Raw genomic sequence first — 20,864 nt, forward strand, 5'->3', positions numbered from 1 at the left:
AATATTTTTATAATTAAGCATTAACAACCAACGAAATCAATCTAATACCAATAATGTTGAGGGGTTGTTGGCTACTAAAGCAAAAACACACACATTCCACATTCTAATTATTAGTCTCAAATTTGTCACACATTTCTGTGTTGTGCACAAGGCCTAGCCTTTTTAAAATGTTGAAATGCAGTGAGATATAAGAAGGAACATTGTTTTGAGCTGAGAAGATTAAAAACTTCATGTCATGCATTAGCATCAGCTCCTCCTCCTCAAATGATGATATTATCATCATGGGGTGTAAAACATGAATTTACCAGTTGCTCCGAGAGGGATAATAAACTTGTGAAGCGCTATCGGATCAGCACAATGGAGTATCCAGACCATGTTTGATAGATATGACGCGTGCATGAAGGGTCTGGCGAAGTCTGTGTCTATGATCACCTGAGCTGGATAATCCTCAGCAGAAGTTGCCCCAATTATACACTCCAAACGCTGCTGACAACACCAAGTGCAAATTAGTAATCGTTAAAGTGAAAACAAGAAACAGAGAGTTTGATCAATGGGTGCTCGGCCTTACCTCTTTCCGAAGGGTAACCCGTATACGCAATACAGAGAACACCACTTTTGTTTGTGTTATAGTTATAGTAACTGCAGTCAAATCAAACATGCAAAATTATGAAAGAAACAGAGGATAAAGAATCCTTCCCTTCCCTTCCCTGCCCTTCCCTTCCCCCACTACTGAAAAACTAAATAAATTTGAATGGAAAATGCCAAAAATATGAGTACCGTTGTCCCCAAGATCAAACAGAAGCCTGTTAATGAATCTAAAAACCGTTGAAGGTACGGCAGCAACCACACAGTATTCTCTTTGTGACTCACGCAAGTATCTTTCTACAGCGGCATGATCAGGTGGATGCAAATCAATTTGTTGTGTAGGATAGACGTGAGGTCCTGATTCAATTCACAATTAATTAGACAATTATGACTCAAGAAAAACATACGTTTCAGTGGAAATTGAGCTTACAAGATGTACAGAAGCTGGCCGGCAGAAAAAAGTTGCAAGAAATGTTTTCTAAGTGCATATATAGTTTTTACAAAGAGCTAGACCTGATTTCATTGATGATTAAATGCCAAGAAAGAGAATTTAGAAAGAAATTGAGTGAGAGATACGTACTGTTATTTATGAAGGTAAGTCGGGCCGTTCGTTGGTAGTCTAGGGCATTAAACCATATGAATCCCTGCCCCTCCTGTTCATATAAAGCATCTCCTACTATCATGCCCAGGATCGCCATTAAGCACTCGAGATTGACACCAGTGACACTTCCGAAGGTGCAGTAAAAGTGTATGAAGTCTAGTGATGAGAGACTCAGAACCGCAAAGAAATCGTAGACGTAGTAGTCTTCAGGCCACCGGGCTATCAGCTTTACCCCTTCCTTTGAGGCCATGACAGTGCCTTGTGTAGTAATCAAAGTGAGCGTCCGCACGGCCATTTGAAGCATAGTTTGGTCTACCACGAACGATAGCATGGTGGAGAGAGAGAGAGAGAGAGAGAGAGAGAGATTGAGAGAGAGAAAAGGGTTGGCGGGAAAGCTATGGAGCTCAACGGGATTTCAGTTTCAATATGTTATAAAGTCAGTTAACCCGGGGGTTTATAGATTGGGTTTCTGTTATGGTTTTTGGGGTTAAATACTTTTTTGTCCAACGCCGTTTAAACAACTTTATTTTTTTGTTACTTCGGTTTTATTTTGTGTCACAGATAGTATCTCAATAATGGCAAAAAATGGTACCTTCGTCCCCAAGAAGTAGCTCAATCGGCTAGGACCACACTTTATGAAGTGGAGGTCACGAGTTCGAATCTCCATTCCCCCCTCTTGTGCGGACATGTCCAAAAAAAAAAAAAAATGGTACCTTCACGTAAATTTCGTCCAAAATTTGATGGAAAGCCACGTCAGCACCATTAAAAAATCGACATGTGTTCATATATTAATTAAAAATACAAAATTAAAATTTTAAAATTAAAAATATTATTAAAAAATAAATAAATAAAAACAAGGGAAAGGGGTGGCTCGAGCCACTCCCAGGGGGCCCCTAGGGGTGGTTTGGCCACCCCCGTTTGGCCTAGGGTGGTTTAAGGCACCCCCAAGGGCTAACCCTAATTATTATTATTATTTTTTCAATTGGCCGTTGGGGGTAGCCGAACCACCTTTATTATAATTTGTGCGGGTAATATCTAAAAAGGAAAAAAATATATAAAATTATTCCTTGGATTTTTTTTTTAAATGATTTCAATTTATTTTAACAATTACCACCTTGAGTTTTGCCTATCAATTATCACATATAAGATTATTATTAGATTAAAATTCAATAATAATTTATAACAAATTTAATAGTAATTTTAAAAGTCATATTAATTTTGAGAGGACTTGTATCTTCCTTCTAGCATTACTCAATTGAAAGTCCTCGGTGGATGGCATATTTGTCGAGGATTCAACGATAATAAGTTTTTGTTGTCTAATTTGCAATCTCTGGTATGCCGAATTTGTATGGTTTTTAATGAAATTGGGTTGCATGAAAATTTAAATAAAAGTTTTTAGTGCAATAAAATACTTTAAGGCTAAAGGAATAGAGTGAGTCGTCATAGACATTGAATGTAGAGTGTAATGGCCATATGTCCCACGTGGCTTAAGGTTGAGTTCTACCTGAGATTTGTATCAAGTTTTCTCTTAAAGAAGTATTAAGTTTGCTAAAATTAAATTGCTAAATTGTCTATAAAATATGTTCTTTAGTACTTTAACAAATCTCATCACAAAAGTTATCCAACAAAATTAATTGAAACAAAAAGTAAATAGATATAATAAAACTTCCACAGGAATCAGGAGATTAGAGGCCATTAATAATTTCTTTCCCAACAAATCAATTGTTAAAAAAAAAAAAAAAAATGCATAAATATATATATTGCTCCTTGCTTTGTTTGCTTCAAAGACATCAATATATAACTCCTTCTCAAATCAGCTTACAAACTCAAAATAATTTGTGAACAAGTTTGACTAGAATTCAAAAATATGAGAGGGTCTGCACCCAATAAATTTTTTTTGATTAATTAATTAAGAACTCTGAAAGACAGGGAGGAACCATTCAAAGTGGCTTCTAAGATTGCTCCTTTGTGTTGTCCTCGGCTTCCGGCTTTGGCTCCGGCTCTGCAGGTTCTGGCGGTGTCGAGGCACTCTTCTTGTTTGCAGCGGCAGCCTGGAGGACGTGGTGGTAGTTTCCTTTCTCCATGAAGAGCTGAGCAAAATGGTGCTTGCAGTAGAGGACTCCATCAAGAGCAGCATAGGAACAATGTGTAAGAGTGCACCCACCATGAGCACACCTGAAGCATGATTTGTGGTAACATTCTCCTTCCATAGTCATCTGCAAAGGTAAAGCAAAAAAGCTACATGGTTAACTCTATTCAACGTGTCAAATAACTGTTTGTCTTAAAAGATTGACGTGACAGAAAAAGATAGACTTATTCATTTAAATTAATATTCTAACAAAATGGGTTTACATTGACGGAGATATATAAGGTTCCCGTATTGGGCTAATATGATATTAAATAAGAGATCATGACTTCGAACGTGCGTTGTCTCCATCATTTATCTTCCATTTCAATTAAATATTTTACATGTTAACCATCACTTATTAAGGGGAAGTTTGAGCCCACGTACGAAAGAAATGATTAATTTCTTCCATTTATATCAACTTAAAATTTTGAGACAAACGATGATTTAATACAAGAAAACATTACTAACACATTTCATTCATGGCCTTGTTTTCTTCAGCTTTTGGCACAAATTAAAGAGCTTGTTCACCATTGATTAAGATCACCAACCTTCTCCAGAGGATACACAGTTTTCGAGCAAGTGGTGCATTTGTCTAGGGTTCCACTGAACATGGAAGAGAGTTTGCTTGGAGCTCGAGCCTATAAAAAGATATCAAATTTCGATTGTTATTCTTAATGAAAAAAATAAAAATAAACAAATAGAAAAATGATCAATTTGTATATAGATTTGGATGTCCCATGAGATTTTTTTAGCATTTAAAGGCATCATCCCCCAGAAAGGAAAACAAAAGATCAGCCTTTAGAGTCACAGGACATCCAAAAACGCTAAGTTCATAGAAGGATGAATATACCAGATCGCCATGCCTCTCAGAAGACTTTGCTGCATAATATTACAGCTTACCGTTAGCCACCCAGATACAAAATTCATTTATAATTTTTGTAAAAGTATCATAATATAATGGCCTGAAAGAAAAAAAAAAATCTTACGTGCATGAAAATTCTTGCTGAAATTGCCAGATTCCTTGAAAAGTTGCTCGAAATGAGGTTTGCAGTACAGGACTCCATCCATGGAGGAGTAGCTGCTCATCTGCAAATTATAGGCTGATTAGCACCTCTGATATGGAGAATTAATTTTTGAGACGAGTGATGATTTATATTGATATTAGAGCCGATTTTGAAATACCCATTTTAGTTAAATATTTGACCTATTATATCTCACTTGTTGAGATGAATTTGAGCCCATGCGTGTAAGAAGAGTGTTAAGGTTTAAATGATTAACCTTAAAACTCAATTGCATGGCTATTAGTTTTGATCTACCTCATAAAACATGCATAATTACATACATAAATTATATTATTTATCACTATGTCAATTGCATTGGAATTGCACCTTCATCCCCTAATAATATAAAGATCAATATATTAATTAAGAAAATTAAAAGAAGCTAAAGAAAAAAAAATATGGTTCAAAAAAAAAAGAAAAATAAAAGACATTATTGAAATATATATTGAGAGTTGATAAAAGATAAATACCGAAAGAAATCCTTTGCAATGGCTGCATTTGAAGCAGGATTTATGATAAGGTAGCCCTTCAAGAGACATCATATCAACCACATAGACAGTTTTATCACAAGCCTTGCATTTATCCAGAGTTCCTGTGAATGCCATTATCTTCTTCTTCTTCTTCTTCTTTTCTTTGTTTTTATGTTTTTGTTTTGTTTAAGGCTCTTGAAGATGAAGATGTATTATTTTTTGCTGTGGCTCAAGTTGTCTGAGGATCAAAGGGAAGCTCCTAAGAAGGCACCGAGGTTTTTACATGTACCTCAGACAAATAGGATTGAGCAAAGTCTTTGATTTGTGTGGGCAAAACCAATTTATATCAGATTAAGACGGATCTTTTCATGCTAGTAAATGGTGGACAAGTGATTGGAGATCCCAATATTACGATGGAAAGATGGAAAACTAATGGTGTAATTGTAGATAATCCGAATGGATTGGAGTAAAAGAAGGCTGGTGCTCTGACCTTTTCAACAGTGGACATTTTTGGGATGAAAAATTAAAGCCAACTGGTTTTTGCTATTTGATGTCTTGGTAGTTATGTAGGTTAATTTTTTTTATTTATTTTTTTTTGGGGGGTGTTTGTGGTCCTAACTTTGATAGGAGATCAATAAAATTGGTGCTGATCAGGTGTGCTAAAGGCCCAATAGAATCTTTGAAGCTGGCTAAATGTGGCTCATATATATTCTCTGCTACCACTCTAATCCTTGCTTTAATGGAGAATGTGGAGACAAGTTCTTCCAAATATGGTTTTTCTCAGTAGATTAATGAAGGGTGTGGAGAGCTTGTTACCTGTACATAATCAAGAGTGCCACTGAGATAGTAGCATGTGGTTTTTCTCATTAACAAAAAGGTTTTTCCAACCAATTCCCCTAATAAAAATGATCATGCCACCCCTCAAGACTCTAGGGCCACCCACACACTTAAGAATTGAGAGGGGCCTTGAAGCTAAAGGCCTTTGTAGGTGGTCGGCTACCCCCTCAAGGCTTCTCAAAGATGGTTGTACTACCTCAAAAACTCTTAAGGGGGCGACCAACCACTTCCAATAGCCTTGAGCATTGGCTAACCACCCTCCCAAAAGTCTTGAGGTGATGGTCAACTGCTCTTTTGGGGTGACCGACCATCCCACAAATTTTGAAGGGGGGTCCGGCCACCCTTTTTAGGTGATTGGCCAAATGAGTTTTTTTAGTTATTTTTTTAAACTCAAAATAAATGACATGACAAAAGCGTAATGGTTCATTTAATGTCCTAAGAAAAGATATCCTAAATTCCTAATTGGTACAAGGACCTTTGTACAATTTTATACATGATAAAATAAAGTTATTTCACATATTGAAAGCCTGCACAAAAGAAATAAAAAAGAAGACAAGTACATTAATTGAAAGAAAATTAAGATTTTATTTATTTTATTCTAAGTACCTCTTCAGTTATCTTGCAGATAAGTTACTGAATTAGTCTAAAAAACCATAGTGTAAGAACATCCCACCTTTTTTTTTCTTCTGCTTTCTAAAAATTTGCTGCATAATTATTCATACTTTTATAAGAGGACAAAAATTAGAAGAGTTACTGAGACAAGTACGCACACATTCAAATGGTAGCTCCAAAGTTTCATCACACTTATTTGCAAGACAAAGTCTACCATTATAGATTGTATTTGTATATAACATACTGACAATAAATAGGGGAAGGAAGCCAGGAAGGTAATACTGCAGATCAGGTGCACACCATAAGAGAAAACTGTGCTACATTTCCTTGAACCAGAGAATTAGGGAAGCAATATGACTCGCTGACACAATATGAGATCTGAGATGGTCTTACCATGCCTGTCAATTCTCCGAGAGCAGTTGACACCACCATCTAGAATGTTTCGCACCACAACATTCAAAGACTGTATTCCCTTAACTTCATATATTTCCACCTTGACATGTTCATCCACACATTTGTCCTTATCATTGCTATCTGAGTTGGGGAATGAAGAGGTACTTAGAAGAGTCGAGACCACTTCTTTTACCCATTGGGGTGTTATGATCAACTTGAGCCTCTCAATATCTGGAGCGAAATGTGGGATGATGGAGAAGTTCAAGTCATTTCCTTTGTCACCAGCCCTGCTATGTGCTACATCATAGAGTGGAATCTTCTGGCCATATGGAGCAGGAGAGGGATCGATATGGGGAGATGATAAATCGGTGCAGAAGTTATTGGCATCGGTGGGTGTCGTTGGTGGCAATTCCGATTCATGCAAAACACAGGTTTTTGTCGGATCTTCAGAGCCAATTCCTTGGTTATTGGATTCTACTACTGGGGTCTGTTTCACTCCAGTTCGCCATAGAACATGTTCGCGGTCAACCTGAAAGGCCAAACATTTAACCGAGAATTTCTTCATGTCAGAAAGTCTGAAGAATATTTTTGACCAATTGCTGAAAATAACTGACAAGCCAATCTGCTTAAAGTGAAGATTATCAAATGTTTTGGTTCGACCGAAATTGAAGGTTAACATAACAGGACTATGCAAAGAAATAATAAGGACCAAAAAACTAATTATTACTTCGCAAAAGGGCCATGAGATTATAGCTTAATAATGAGTGAAGTTTCATGTTCTTCAAATGGGTGATTGGTTGGACCAATACTTTTTCCAGGCACTGATCCCAACTGTGGATAAAAGTAAAAGTAAGAGAGAGAGAGAGAGAGTACCAGTTGTTTCTCAAGAACAATCTCTTTCTTGTGCCCTGTGCTGCATTCAGTAAGAAAAGCAGAACAATCATGTACATGATTGAATCTATCATTATTACGGGTAGCGAGGGCTCACAGTTTCTTAATTGACAAGCCCTAAACGTGAAAATGGTTGCACAAGTAGATAAGAAACTGACCTGATGCCACCACTACCGGCTGGTCCATTTGTATATAAAGCTGTAAACTCTCTAGCAAATTGGATAGCATGTTCCTTCAACTCAAATAAACCATCCATACGTAACCTAATATCTTCACCAGTTTCCCACCATGAAGCATTGTCATCAATGCTAGTTGCCTTCAGGCTATCAAGTCCAATTATATAAGAAAGTATACGGCAGCTAACACCAGGATAGACTTCATCCATCCATGACCTAACCTAACAAAATATGAAAGAAATATTACTTCTTAATAAAGGTATAAGCTAAACAAGTTTGATGTACCAAGTAGTCCTCTTCAAACAGCAGAATCACTATAATGAGTGCAATTCTGAGAAGCCAGATTCAATTCAGTTCACACACTTAAAAATAGTAGCCAATATTATTAGAATATGTCAATGTAGTAAGTTTATCTACCAGAAATTCAGCAGCTTTAGCACGTTTAACGCATCCAGATCCTCCATAGGATATCTCTCCCCATCCTTTCCATCCAGAGTCCTGAAAACTAAAAACGTTACAAAACTAGAGAAGACAGAAACAACTTACAAACAAAGGAAATAGGCATCACTCAAGTACACAGTATCATTTAAGCCAGACAAGCTGTACATAAGCACCAGATCTTCCAAGTTGAACTTGGAAACTAAAAGCATGACAATCTTAAATATAGATCCTAACTTCTTCATTTATAACCAAAACCAAAATGAAACAATGCATACAAGAGTTACCTTTGGAACCAACTGCAGGAGTGTAATAGGCACTGATGCAGCAGCTGGCTTTACCCCAGCACAGAGTACCTTAGAGCTTGATAATGGGTGGAATGAAACATCCAGAACATCAATGATCTGTGTTCAGACGGACAAAATTTCACATTTCTTTCCATTTTTTCCCATTTATATATGCAATTATAAAATTGATTGTGTACACACATCTAACTTACCACATCAGGGGTGATATAAGCACCAGGATCACCAACCTCATAAAGAAGTTGTTCAGCACATGTACTGACATTTAATACCCCACCACTACCTTCTGCCTTTGCTACACACACATTTCCATTAAAACTGACTTCAGCATAAGGAAGTGACAGATCTAAGAGCTGAGGGAAAGATATGTCACGATACTTGTCCCCTGCAACGGTAAAAATGAACAAAAAAATAAAAAAACATTACAACAATCAGATAAAATTCACATATGAAAAAACTTATACCTTTATTACACATCAAGCTAAAAGAAAATGTCACCTGGATGCATGAAAAATCCCCCTGTGAGTTGACAGCCACACTCTAGAAGGTGGCCAGCCAGAGACCCCTGTGCTAACTGCTTTACGTCGTTCCAATTCCAACCTAGTTCATAAACCTAATTAAAAACCAGTGCAATCATTCAACTCACTATCTGAAAGGAAATCAGAAAACAGCAAAGTTGACAAGATGAGAGGACTCAATTTATCCATAGTGTTAAAGAAACTTATAGACACATTAAATTAAGTAAATAAGTGCTACTCAACCAATTAAGTATAAAAGAAATACAGTAATCTGGTTCATTAAAAACAAATTTCATTTAATAATGTAGACAATCCAGTAACCATTTTATTAATTTATTCAAGAAGAAGGTAAAGAAGAAGAATTGAACTGATAGGAAAAAATCAAATTTCATACCATTGGTGCTAAGAATAGGGCAGCATCTGCAACTCTTGATGTAATTATCACATTCGGCTGGTACTTTTCCAAACATTCCACTATAGGAGCTGCTCCCAGATATGTGCTAATACCCTACATAGATTAGACAAAAAGATGGGATTCAGCTCTACAAGTAGTATTATCAAAGGGACGTGCTTGGGGGAACAGAAAAAGAAAACGGAATCAACTGCCATGCATCAAATTCTTCATCTGAAGGAGAATTGAATAGACAGCTCATGAAAAATAGATTACATCCTTCACATACTTTGACAAGTATTCAAGCATTCACATGCTAATCAAAGGGTCCCTCAAATTATGTTGCTAGCATGTATTGGCAACAGAAGTTTGAAAAAAAAAAAAAAGTATTAAACAATTGCAGATATGAACATTGAATATTTAACAAAGAGTACACACAAGACCAGATTCTTACACTTTCCATTAAATGTGTTTTGCCTGAACCTGAACACATAAACAATGAAAACAATTGAGTAGCAAGTTACAACCCTCCGCATCAAAAAATAAAGGAAAAAGAAGTATAAACGATACTCAATTCAATTACATAATTTATCCTGATTGATATGAAGATTGCATGATAGTGAATTTTAGTGATTTGAAAACATTAATATGAATCTTTAGCATTCTCTTAAGTGACCGAGAATACCTGATGTTTTGACAACAATCTCATGAGCCACAGCAACAGAGACACTAAGCCTCAAGCTACTGGCTATTTCTAGAACCTTTTCTTGGGCACCACAGGGATCCACTTCCCAGGAAAATGATAGATAAAATTCAAAGAACAAAGAGTCAGATCAAATAGACCAACTGTTAAAATAATTAAGAAGTGGTATGCAAATTGCATAATAAAGTGATATTAGTCTCTTACTTGCACCCATGTTTGTAATTATACAAACTCTTCTCTCCATAGCCAAAGGTAGGAGCAAACGCATCCATTCTGAAACTGCAAAATCATTGAAAAGTACTAGAGAATCAACACCAGAAAAAAAATATCTAGAAAACATAGATCACAAAACTGGCCTGAAGAGATCAGCATAACAAAATCGAAACAGAAAAACAACTAGTAAAGGATCTAAAAATAATTAAGAAATTTTTTTAGGACAGCTGTTTATGACAAGTCTTTCTCATTTTGAAATTAAGAGTGAAATTGACTGTAAGAAACCAGGGTTTTCTGGATATATAAATTTCCCAGCTATAACCAACAACAGAAGATGGAGCCCCTTGGTGACTTCCTTTCTAAAGAAGTCTAGACATGTAGCAAATAGGTTCAAAGTCTGCTCAATAGATATACTGGGCAGTACATAAGGACCTCTTATCCAAAACTATTTAATATAGTGAGGTCATATTAAATGTTACTAAAATAAATTATTGTCAACAAAAGTAGTTTATTTTCTTGCCAAAATATAAAAGAGTATTTTATTTGGATGCTTCTAATCGATTGTAAATTGCATTCTAATCGTGATGGCAAGAACTCGCATAAATATCACAGTGGTATGAAAAACTTTAAATTGGTAAAAGAAATGTAAACATACTCTGTGAATCATAACCATCACCACCAGAGACCATAACTTGATATCGTTCAGCAAGCGTACGTTCAGCTAGGCATTCCAGTACAAGATAGTTTAGATCTTTGACTCTCTTAAGCAACTTCAGAGCAGCCAATGGCCTGTCACCTCCAAATCCAGCTCCACAGCCAATGAAAACTTTTTCCCTTCGTTTTTGTGGATTCACTCGCTGCAGTTCAAAGGTCAACATACTTAGCTTTTCCTGTACTTCTCAGTGCCAGATGGCAGACAATTGAGAATGAAAGAAACTGAAGGGTAAGGAAAGTAAACTACCAGCTTGATCACACAATTATGAATCTCATCTCTGTCATGGCTTTCCATTGTCACCTGAAGTCCCTAGAGCAAGGTGGTCCTGCTGGAAAATTAACAATCAGATATCATGCCTAAGTAACCATCTAATGCAACTTTATAGGAAAGACAGACACCTCTGGCTTGCTTTGCACAGACATGATACAAATCGATGTTTTTAGGCCCTATTTCTCCATGGAAAATGAAATCATGAAAGAAATCAATCCACACTGATGGGTGATAACGTGATTGATTGCGATTGTAATTTGTAAAAGCTCTATAATTGGACAATTGGCACACATGAGATAACAATGATGTGCTGTCTGACCATTTCCTTTGCTTTCTATAATTAAAAGAACACAATTCCATCATTTCACATGTCATGCACTCACTTAAATAATTATCAACTACATATTTCAAGTGCTAGAAGCACAAGCCTAAAGGGTGTGTTCGAATTCCATATCAAGAAACTAGTTTTCCCAAACACCAAACACAGCCTTAAAAGCCCATTTGCCTTAATCATATACTAACTTGTAAAGGAAAACGTGTAAAATTATAAATAAAAACTTAAATTTTGGAAATATAGACTGAACTAGCCCTAAAGTATCTATGACCATGTGGCTACAACCACCAAAAACACTGGACTTTTCAGTATCACTTTCAGGAAGCACCCACTTTTTACAAACACCCAAAGAAAGCTTTGAACTTGTACAAACCCATCACAGTCCAACTTACTTTTTAACATTTGAAAGCCTTTCCACCACCCACCACAAAAGCCCATAAGTTTTTTCACCATCAAAACATCACCAACAATTGCTCAATTTATCTATGTCAAACAAACGCATCAATCACCTTTCGATTACAAGTCATAACACACACATTTCTTTCCACCAAATCAGCAATCAAATTTAATCAACTTTCTTTGTATACGCATTAGTTATCTCTTAGTTAGAACGGAATAACAAAAAAGAATCCAAATTTATAGAAATATGTGCTTGAGAGAAAGAAAGACCGACTCACCACTAAAGCCTTGTGGAAGGTGAAGAAACAAGCAAACCTCTGCTGTAATGGGTTGCGTACAACAACTGGGAAGAAGTTCAAGTCAGTACTCGCTCACCCTATTGGCCTTAGTCAGCTGGACCCACCTTCTCCTTCAATTACCATGATACCCTTAGAGAAAAGTGGGGAAGCTTTTAGTAATTGGGTAAATTTGGTGGATCCAAATTTAAATTTTTTATTTGGGTGGATGAAACTTCGGCTAGCCGTATCACTATCTTTAGACAGGAGAACAAAAACTGCACTGGTATAAGTTTGGTATCTATGATCGTAATTTCCGCAAGTAGCAGGTGGACATTGTCGTCATTTCGATGTTCTCTGCCTTCATTTGTTATTTGCCTGTGTGAGGAGCTCCTCTCTTCTCAGTGCATGGAGGCTTACAGAGAAACCTCGAGACTATCGAGCTACACCTTCGGTACCAAAGAGCCAAACATGGAGAAAGACACCTCAGTCGCCGATCGTCTCGCTCGCATGAAAGTCAAGTACGCTACATCGTACAACGCTAACCCTCAGTTTGGTTCTCTAGAAAATGAAGGAAATAAAATCTTTTATATGGGGTGGGGGGTAATATAGATTGGGAGTCGTTTTCCGAAACGAAAGCTTTTATGTTTGGTTGGCGAGAAAAAAGAAAGATTTTTGAAAATAAAATGCGAGTCGAATGGTTGCATTAAGCTCGGAGTCGGAGACTACTAGAAAATCTAGAATAAGCGCTGGCACCACGGTTTCTTTTAATGGATTCTGTAGTTTGAGTTTCTCTTCCGTGTGTGTGCGTGTATAAGAGTGCATTGTGAGATTGCATTTTGCTACTCACAACCAACCGTGATGGAATTGTTTCTCCTGTTGCTCTGACATTGAAATGCTAACATATCTGAAGGACTGCCTAATATAGACAGCTCTCATCTCCTTCATATTCGATAAAGGCTGAGAAAGTGCAGAAACATGCCTGTCAAACTAGGAGGCTTTATTAGATTTTGATGAACAAAAGGTCTTCGGTTTTGACTCCCATTGAATCAACGCGAGAACTTTATAATAAACTACGTGCAATTCATCAGTTCTTACACGTTACAAGTACACTTATTAACACTCTAGACCTTAACAATTTTTCACTACACGATACAAACTCTTCTGCTTCAAGTAATTTCTATCTCAGTAACTCTCCATTATTATTGTAACTCTTATGACTTTTAATGTACCCTGTATTTGCTTATATATATATATATATATATATATATATATATTTTGTATTTCTTGGTTCTTGTGGGAACGTGTAACTTATTGGGCATTTTGTCAAGTAAATGAGTCCCAAACACTCGTATGGTTTGCCCATCACTAGTCACCCCGGTAGTCCTTTTTGGAGGGCAAAATGAAAAAACCAGAGAACCATAGACCTTTGTTAACCTCTAATTAATGCATTGCCATAGAATATGTAGGTTGAGCTCATATAAGAAGGGTATGTTTGATAATGATTTTGAAAAGTGTTTTAATATGATATAAATGTAATAAGTGATTTTCGGTGAATTTATATTGGAAAAAGTGCGATAAGTGTTTTTAAAACTTTTATATTTTTTGTGTTTTCGTTGAAAAAGTATTTTAATGGGACTTAAAGCTAAAACCAATTTTGAGCCGTTTAATGAAAAGTATTTTAATGAAAAACGTAAAACCTTACCCCATACCATGATGGTCCTACTATCAATGGTGGGCTACTTTTATAGATGAGAGTCATCAGTTATCCCAAACTGTAATGACACGTGTATCTTCTGGATAAATGCATGTCAACACCCACGCCACTCACCCTTCACGCACGTGGCTCTCACTATCCAATAGCAGTTGGTCTGCACTGTATAGCTCTGCGCAAAACACAAAATGCTTTGTTTTGAAGGCAACTCTCCCAAGCAATCGGAGTGAACCAGGAAATGCTGACAGTTTTTGTGCAGTAAAATACTACCCCAACTGTTGGGTCCTCAAACATCTTAGCCACAGTTTGCTTATTCATCTGAGATGTTATTGACTTATTGCTGAGCTTCTTCGCCTCTCCGGCAGCCTTCACTCCCGTATAGTAAAGGTATCCAATTAGCTTACTCTTCACGCCAGCATAGTAAAGCCTCCTCAAACATTTTAAGCTATAATTCTCGTCTTTTACTACATTAAATTTTCCCAATGATCAACCATACCGTCACTTTCTTTCTTGCTTTGAAGTTTTCTCAAATTTCAGACTAGTTTAATATGCATGAAAAAATTGAGAATATGATTCTGGCTCCTAGCAGAGAGATTCTGAACTATAAAAAGAAAAAAGGAACTCATTTTTTGTAGGGATGTAATGGCAGGAATGCAGCCCAGGTGAAGAGGCATTTGTGTATTAACTCTGGTATCTGCACAGAGATTTCAATGTTGAAATGGCTACCTTATCAATATTAACTGGAAAGTGTGGAGGACAAAGAGAAGGCAGAAATCAAGGCTTTGAATCCAGGTCACATCTGTATTTTGGCAAGGACTTTTTCGCTAGCTATTTATTCAAAACTTCATTTAGAGGAGAAAACAGAAATTGGTCAAAGGCTTTTGAAGGTTCTGTGATTAGAAGCAGAAATGGGTTTTGTGTCATTGCAAAAGTCAGAAAGGGAAAGCAGCATGATTATCCATGGCCGGATGATATTGATCCAAATATCACCAGTGGTCACTTGACTTACCTGTCTCACTTCAAGCCTTTAACTGAGAAACCAAAACCAGTCACACTTCCTTTCGAAAAGCCATTGGTTGATCTAGAGAAAAAGATTATTGAGGTAAGTTGCTCAGTTGGGGAACTTCATGTCAATAAGTTCTATGTTTTTTATTAAACAAGTTTACTAAAAATTACAACCGGCATTAGAGTTTAGAAAACATTTGATAATTGAATAAGCATGAAGAGCCATTCAGTAATGCTATATCTTCTAGATGTTGCTGTTAAACATCACATTTTATTCTTAAGCTACCAACATGGACCTCAGATCTTTCATCCCCATCATATATCTACTGTTTAGTATTACTACTATCTTTCTTACAGGTACGTAGGATGGCTGATGAAACTGGTCTAGATTTTAGTGATCAAATTGGTGCTTTGGAAAGCAAGTATCAACAGGTGAATTTCCAAAGTGTTTAGTTTCTATTGTCTGAATTTTCAAACACCAGTTCTATAGCTGCTGCCTTTTCCATATTGGGTTGTAAGTTCAAGAAAATTTTATTTGATTATAACCAAATCTGAGATGGTCTTCTAGTTCTAAGCAATTTGTTTAACAAGGAAAAATTACAAATAAATGATAACCCATTTTTATTTTTTTCTGTCTTTGCAAAAAATTTCAGTTTTAGCACCTATATTCCTATTTTCTTCTGGCATCTGCTTTGCCTGTTGTGAAGATTTTAACTAATTAAATTACATAAGCAACATCAACTGTGAAACCTTTACTTGTGGTAAAATCCTAACAGTCAGGTCATTACCGGGAGTAAATTTCTCCATGGGATAAATTGTATAAAGGTGTTTCGAGCATGAGTGGAAATAGCCAGAATAACGTGGTTAGAGAAAGTGAAACAAGATTTTTGGCTGTAATGTAAAAATAGAAATGGGCATGTGAATCAGGGGATCTTGTTATGAACTATGATGAGCTTTACTGAGTTGGGTGGCGTGGAATCTTATCAATCTTATTGACAGATATTCAATTATTATTTTGCTTATTCTTGGTAAAGTTGCAATCCACATTGCTACTTCACTTTCTTTTTCTTTTATATATTCATGTAACCATCACTCTAGCTATTTCTCTACTTCAAGTTCAGGCTCTCAGAGACTTATATACACATTTGACACCCATCCAACGCCTAACTATTGCTCGACATCCCAACAGACCAACAGTTCTTGACTATATATTGGATATCACAGAGAAGGTAGTTTGTCACTTGTAATACTCTTTTATATTTTATTGTAGCTCTATATAAAGTGCAATTTCTTACTTAAGATCCTCAATCTCATAGTGGGTGGAACTCCATGGAGACCGTGCAGGCTATGATGACCCTGCCATTGTGACTGGTATTGGCAGCATGGATGGTAAGAGCTACATGTTTATAGGCCACCAGAAAGGTAGGAACACAAAGGAGAACATTGCACGCAACTTTGCAATGCCAACTCCTCATGGGTATGTGTCAAGATCTTAATTAGATAGATTATTAGCCTCTTTGAAGTATACAAGACTCCAAAATTTTTGAACCCATTTTCAAAAATTTGAGTTACAAATTTTATTATGTAATTCCTGAGGGGGCACAATTGAGATGTGAAAGTGATGCGTAATTCTCAGCTTTGTGCATCTTTTTCATTTTTTAATAAATACTGATCGACTTCACTGAAACAAATGTCTGCAAACAGTTATCGGAAGGCTTTGCGTATGATGAAGTATGCTGATCATCATGGTTTTCCTATTGTAACATTTGTTGACACTCCTGGGGCCTTTGCTGATCTCAAATCTGAGGAACTTGGCCAAGTGTGTAGGCAACCATCTTCTCACCTTGCAAGTTCTGTCTTTGATGTACTTCTGTCATGCATAATTAAAGATGAATTGGTCTTTATTTATCCAGGGCGAAGCAATAGCCCAGAACTTAAGGACAATGTTTGGCCTGAAAGTGCCCATAGTAACAGTTGTAACAGGTGAAGGTGGTTCAGGTGGAGCTCTTGCCATTGCTTGTGCCAATAAATTGTTTATGCTAGAGAACTCTGCTTTCTATGTTGCAAGGTGCTATTCTTATTCTTTCTTCTGTCTTTTAAGTATTCCCTTCAAAAGCTATCAAAAGAAAGTACATCAGGATAGTTGAAGAATTTAAATCATGAAATTGGTACACATTAATTTACTATATAAAATTGAATCAATGAATTCTTAGTTCCACCTTAGTTGCCTGTGTTTATAGCTGCTCCTTAGCATTTCTCATAGTCTTGGTGGTTCTAATGTTTCTTTAACCAGTCCTGAAGCATGTGCTGCAATATTATGGAAATCTTCCCAAGCAGCTCCTAAGGTAATCGGATGATATGGTGGTCTTAACTTGTGATTAATTGGAATGTGGGCCATTTTAATTTATCAGGTGTAGTTTTAAATTAGTGCAGGCAGCTGAAAGACTGAGGATAACTGCCCAAGAACATTACAGGCTCAAAATTGCTGATGGTATAATTCCTGTAAGCACTTTGGTCCTGAGTACTACAACAATTTGGGCTGAAAATGAAAATTATAAGATTCCAAACTCTTTTGTATTTTGTTATTACTGATTGATGATCAACTCAGGTGGTACGGATTTTGTCATTATTTACAGGAGCCTCTTGGTGGTGCACATAAAGATCCTCTTTGGACTTCCCAACAAATTAAGCTTGCAATCACCCAGGCCATGAAGGTATGTGATATTATCATTCTACACACACGGATAGGAAAATAAATTTATGCATTGAAGTTCTATTCCTAAACATATTTTCCAACCATTGCCTGATTTTTTAGGAAATAATAATGAAAGAACATTTTATCATTATAACTTTTCATTTTACTAGATATGTTTCTGGGGTGTCATTTATCTTACTTAAAATTCATAGGAATTGGCAAATATGGATAAGAAAGAGTTGTTGAACCACCGTAGGCTCAAATTCCGGTCAATCGGAGGTTTCCAAGAAGGCATTCCTGTGGAGCCAGAGAGGAAACGCAACATGAAGCCATCAGACAACAGCATGCCAAAGACTGCTGATATGGTGTCAGAGCTTGACAATCTAAAGAAGATTCTTGAAGCAGGACCATCCAATTCAACTGCCATTGAAGCAGTTGAAAAACTCAAGCAAGATGTAAACCAGGAGATTAGCAGAGCATTCATTTCAATGGGGTTGCAAGAAAAGTTTGAATCGACTAAGGCAGAGTTATCCAAAGCCCCAAATCCACCTGATCACCCCCCTGATGGTAATGTAAAGGAGGACATGTATGAAATAATGCAGGAATTTAAACAGAACTTGTTGCAGCCGGGGGCCTACCTTGGGTTAAAGTACAAGCTTGCAAAGTTAAGATTGGTTAGCAGGTTCATTGAGATTACAGAGAAAAGTAAGAAACTGAAGGCAGAGATTAATCAGAAAATACCACCTGATATCAAAGCAAAGATAGAAGTTCTGAAGAATGCTCAGGAAAAATCATCCAAAGGGGATTCCATAAACAAAGATTTAGCAGAGGAAGTGGAGAGAGCAAGGAAAGAGCTAGAGGAGATTCTTAAGTCAGCTAACTTGGATATTGTTGGGGTGACTAAGAGAAAGGTGGCAACTTCAACTCCAGATTTAAGAAAGAAGATTGTGGAATTGAACAAAGAGATTCAAGAGGAGATTGAGAGGGTAATAGAAGAAGCAGGCCTTAGGAGCAAACTTAAGGAGTTGAAGGAGGAGATAGCAAAAGGCTCAACTTCAAAAGGTGTAGAAAAATTGCAAGCAGAGATAAAGGAGGGGATTCTTGCTGCTTTGGATGTCTCGGTCTTGAAGGAAAAGGTTGACAATCTGAGAGTGGAGTTGGCATCCTCCACAGGAAGAGCTTCTGAAGGTAAGGTTGGTGCTGAAAATGGCAGATGGTGAAACAACTTGCTTTCCTTCAAAGAGATAGCTATAGGATATGATGATACATCTTGTTGTATTCAAATTATGTTTCCTTGTATTTATATTATTATTATTTTTTTTATCCCAACGACCTCTGTTTCATGAAGCTTGGCCAGCCCAGTGTTATTTTCAAATACATTATTTTTTTAACCTTAAAGTGAAACATATAGTATGGAGAATACATTCCTATTGCTGGTGCAGTCTCATTTCATAGATGACTAGGCATGATCAGACAACAAACATGAGAGTTTCTACGGAATCCATCTACTTAAGCGTGTAGTGGGAAGACCAAAATTTGCTTGAGTAGGTAAGCTCTATATTAGTTATTTCATATTTACTATTCGAATTGCTAGCAATCCGTAGAATAAAATTGCTAAAGATCTCAATCTATCCGCATTAATTGAGGTTCGAGATTGTGACTTGCAACATAAGGTTTGGTATTGTATGTGGAATTTAAATGTTTATCCACATCTCTTTCATGACTGTGTTAGGCAATGCATCAGATCCTCCATCATTTTCTCCTTTATTAGATATAATAAATCATAAGAGTAAAACAAAAAAGCAAAAACATGATATGACCTACAGGGGAAAAAGAAGAAGGCACTTTGTAAAGATCCCATCATCTTTCCAGTTCCAACCACAAAAAGGAATGTCCCTTTCCATTACCATTTCAATATTTCCTATTTTTCCTATTTTCCCCCCTGTTTTCTTATCCGTTTTTGAAGCTCAATAACGCTGACTATTTTTTTTTTTTTATTCAACGCCAACAAATACTGCACAGCAAAAGCTGCAAACAGGGGCGGTCAAACACCTCGACACCGCATCTGATTGGTTCGTCTAATGTGTAAAGTGTCGATTGGATAAATTTAATAATATTTATAGTTAAAGACGTTAATATGTGCCAATAAATTTAATAACTTCTAATTTCCCAAACTAATAATAAAAACAAGTTAATTAAAAAATACATTCTTTGTTATAGACTGCTTGGGTGGATTTTAAAACCATTTTCTAGTGGTGCTAAATAGAAAATCTATGTTTTTGTTTTTTTTTTTTTTTTAGTGTTTTTTTTAAATTAAGATTTGTGATAAATTATTATTAAATTTAGATCTAATGATAATTTTTTTTTTTTTGGAAAAATTTCACATACACCCCTCAAACTACTACCAAATTGATAATGTCTCATCCAAATTTTCAATTGATACAATATCTTTTCAAGCTACCAAAAATTGTCAATGTTCCATCAAATGACGAAACTAACCTTAATAATTTTTTTTTTTTTTTAAAAAAAAAAACACTAAAACTTCTAAAAAAAAATTCAAAGGGTGGCAAATTTTAAATTTTTTTTTTTAAAAAAAATCCTTTTTATAAGAAAAAAAAATATTAATTTTGTTTTTGGTTATAAAAATTGAAATTTTTTTGTTTTGTTTTATAACTTTTTTAAATAAAAGTTTCTGTTTTTTTTAAATTAACAATTTCCGTTTAAGAAAATAAAAATTTTCGTTTTCTAAAACAATTTTTTTAAAAAATAAAAATTCTTTATTTTTTTAAATAAAAATTTCCATTTAAAAAAAAAAGAAAATTTTTTTATTTTAAAAAAATCGTTCTTTTTAAATTAAAATTTTTAATTTTTTTTTTTTAATTTATAGAGATATTTTTGTCTTATTGAGAAATATATAAGGGTATTTTTATCTTTTTGCTAATCTTAGAGAAACATTTGAGGATGATATTGTCACAATTGAAAGTTTAAGACATACATTATCAATTTAGTGGTAGTTTGAGGAGTATCTAAACTTCATCTTTTTCTTTTTTTTTCCTAAATTATTCCTTCTACTTTTATGTTTTAACTCATAGAGTGTTTTTGTTTGTTTTTAAAAAGAAGGATTTATTATACGGA

The 20,864-nt window shown here is 35.7% G+C and overlaps 3 protein-coding genes across 5 annotated transcripts; 1 reads left to right on the plus strand and 2 right to left on the minus strand.

Moving 5' to 3' along the window:
- Positions 1-2,957: 2,957 nt before the first annotated feature.
- Positions 2,958-5,361, minus strand: LOC132187714 (LIM domain-containing protein PLIM2b). Its single transcript, XM_059602120.1, has 5 exons — positions 4,846-5,361; positions 4,301-4,400; positions 4,165-4,193; positions 3,863-3,952; positions 2,958-3,402 (listed from the first exon to the last, which is right to left on the minus strand). The coding sequence occupies exons 1-5, from the start codon at positions 4,978-4,980 to the stop codon at positions 3,139-3,141; spliced, it is 618 nt and encodes a 205-aa protein (XP_059458103.1). The 5' UTR covers positions 4,981-5,361; the 3' UTR covers positions 2,958-3,138.
- A 1,080-nt stretch (positions 5,362-6,441) lies between these two features.
- Positions 6,442-12,692, minus strand: LOC132188771 (uncharacterized). 2 transcript variants are annotated; one of them, XM_059603307.1, is made up of 14 exons: positions 12,319-12,692; positions 11,284-11,362; positions 10,978-11,179; positions 10,314-10,388; positions 10,092-10,193; positions 9,861-9,889; positions 9,410-9,523; positions 8,996-9,110; positions 8,692-8,882; positions 8,480-8,596; positions 8,172-8,252; positions 7,737-7,975; positions 7,561-7,600; positions 6,442-7,216 (listed from the first exon to the last, which is right to left on the minus strand). In XM_059603307.1, exons 2-14 carry the CDS (start codon positions 11,329-11,331, stop codon positions 6,635-6,637), a joined length of 1,935 nt encoding a protein of 644 aa, XP_059459290.1. In that variant the 5' UTR covers positions 11,332-11,362; positions 12,319-12,692; the 3' UTR covers positions 6,442-6,634. The 2 variants fall into 2 exon arrangements, with proteins under 2 accessions (XP_059459290.1, XP_059459291.1); XM_059603308.1 differs by having other exon boundaries at positions 11,284-11,365.
- Positions 12,693-14,237: 1,545 nt separating this feature from the next.
- On the plus strand, positions 14,238-19,076 carry LOC132186823 (acetyl-coenzyme A carboxylase carboxyl transferase subunit alpha, chloroplastic-like). 2 transcript variants are annotated; one of them, XM_059600909.1, is made up of 11 exons: positions 14,238-14,416; positions 14,665-15,131; positions 15,392-15,466; positions 16,156-16,263; positions 16,351-16,511; positions 16,739-16,853; positions 16,948-17,102; positions 17,328-17,379; positions 17,468-17,536; positions 17,671-17,748; positions 17,942-19,076. In XM_059600909.1, the coding sequence occupies exons 2-11, from the start codon at positions 14,748-14,750 to the stop codon at positions 18,947-18,949; spliced, it is 2,205 nt and encodes a 734-aa protein (XP_059456892.1). In that variant the 5' UTR covers positions 14,238-14,416; positions 14,665-14,747; the 3' UTR covers positions 18,950-19,076. The 2 variants fall into 2 exon arrangements, with proteins under 2 accessions (XP_059456892.1, XP_059456893.1); XM_059600910.1 differs by having other exon boundaries at positions 14,679-15,131.
- Positions 19,077-20,864: the final 1,788 nt, after the last annotated feature.

Source organism: Corylus avellana, chromosome ca7 (genome assembly GCF_901000735.1).
Source record: "Corylus avellana chromosome ca7, CavTom2PMs-1.0".
Lineage (NCBI taxonomy): Eukaryota > Viridiplantae > Streptophyta > Magnoliopsida > Fagales > Betulaceae > Corylus > Corylus avellana.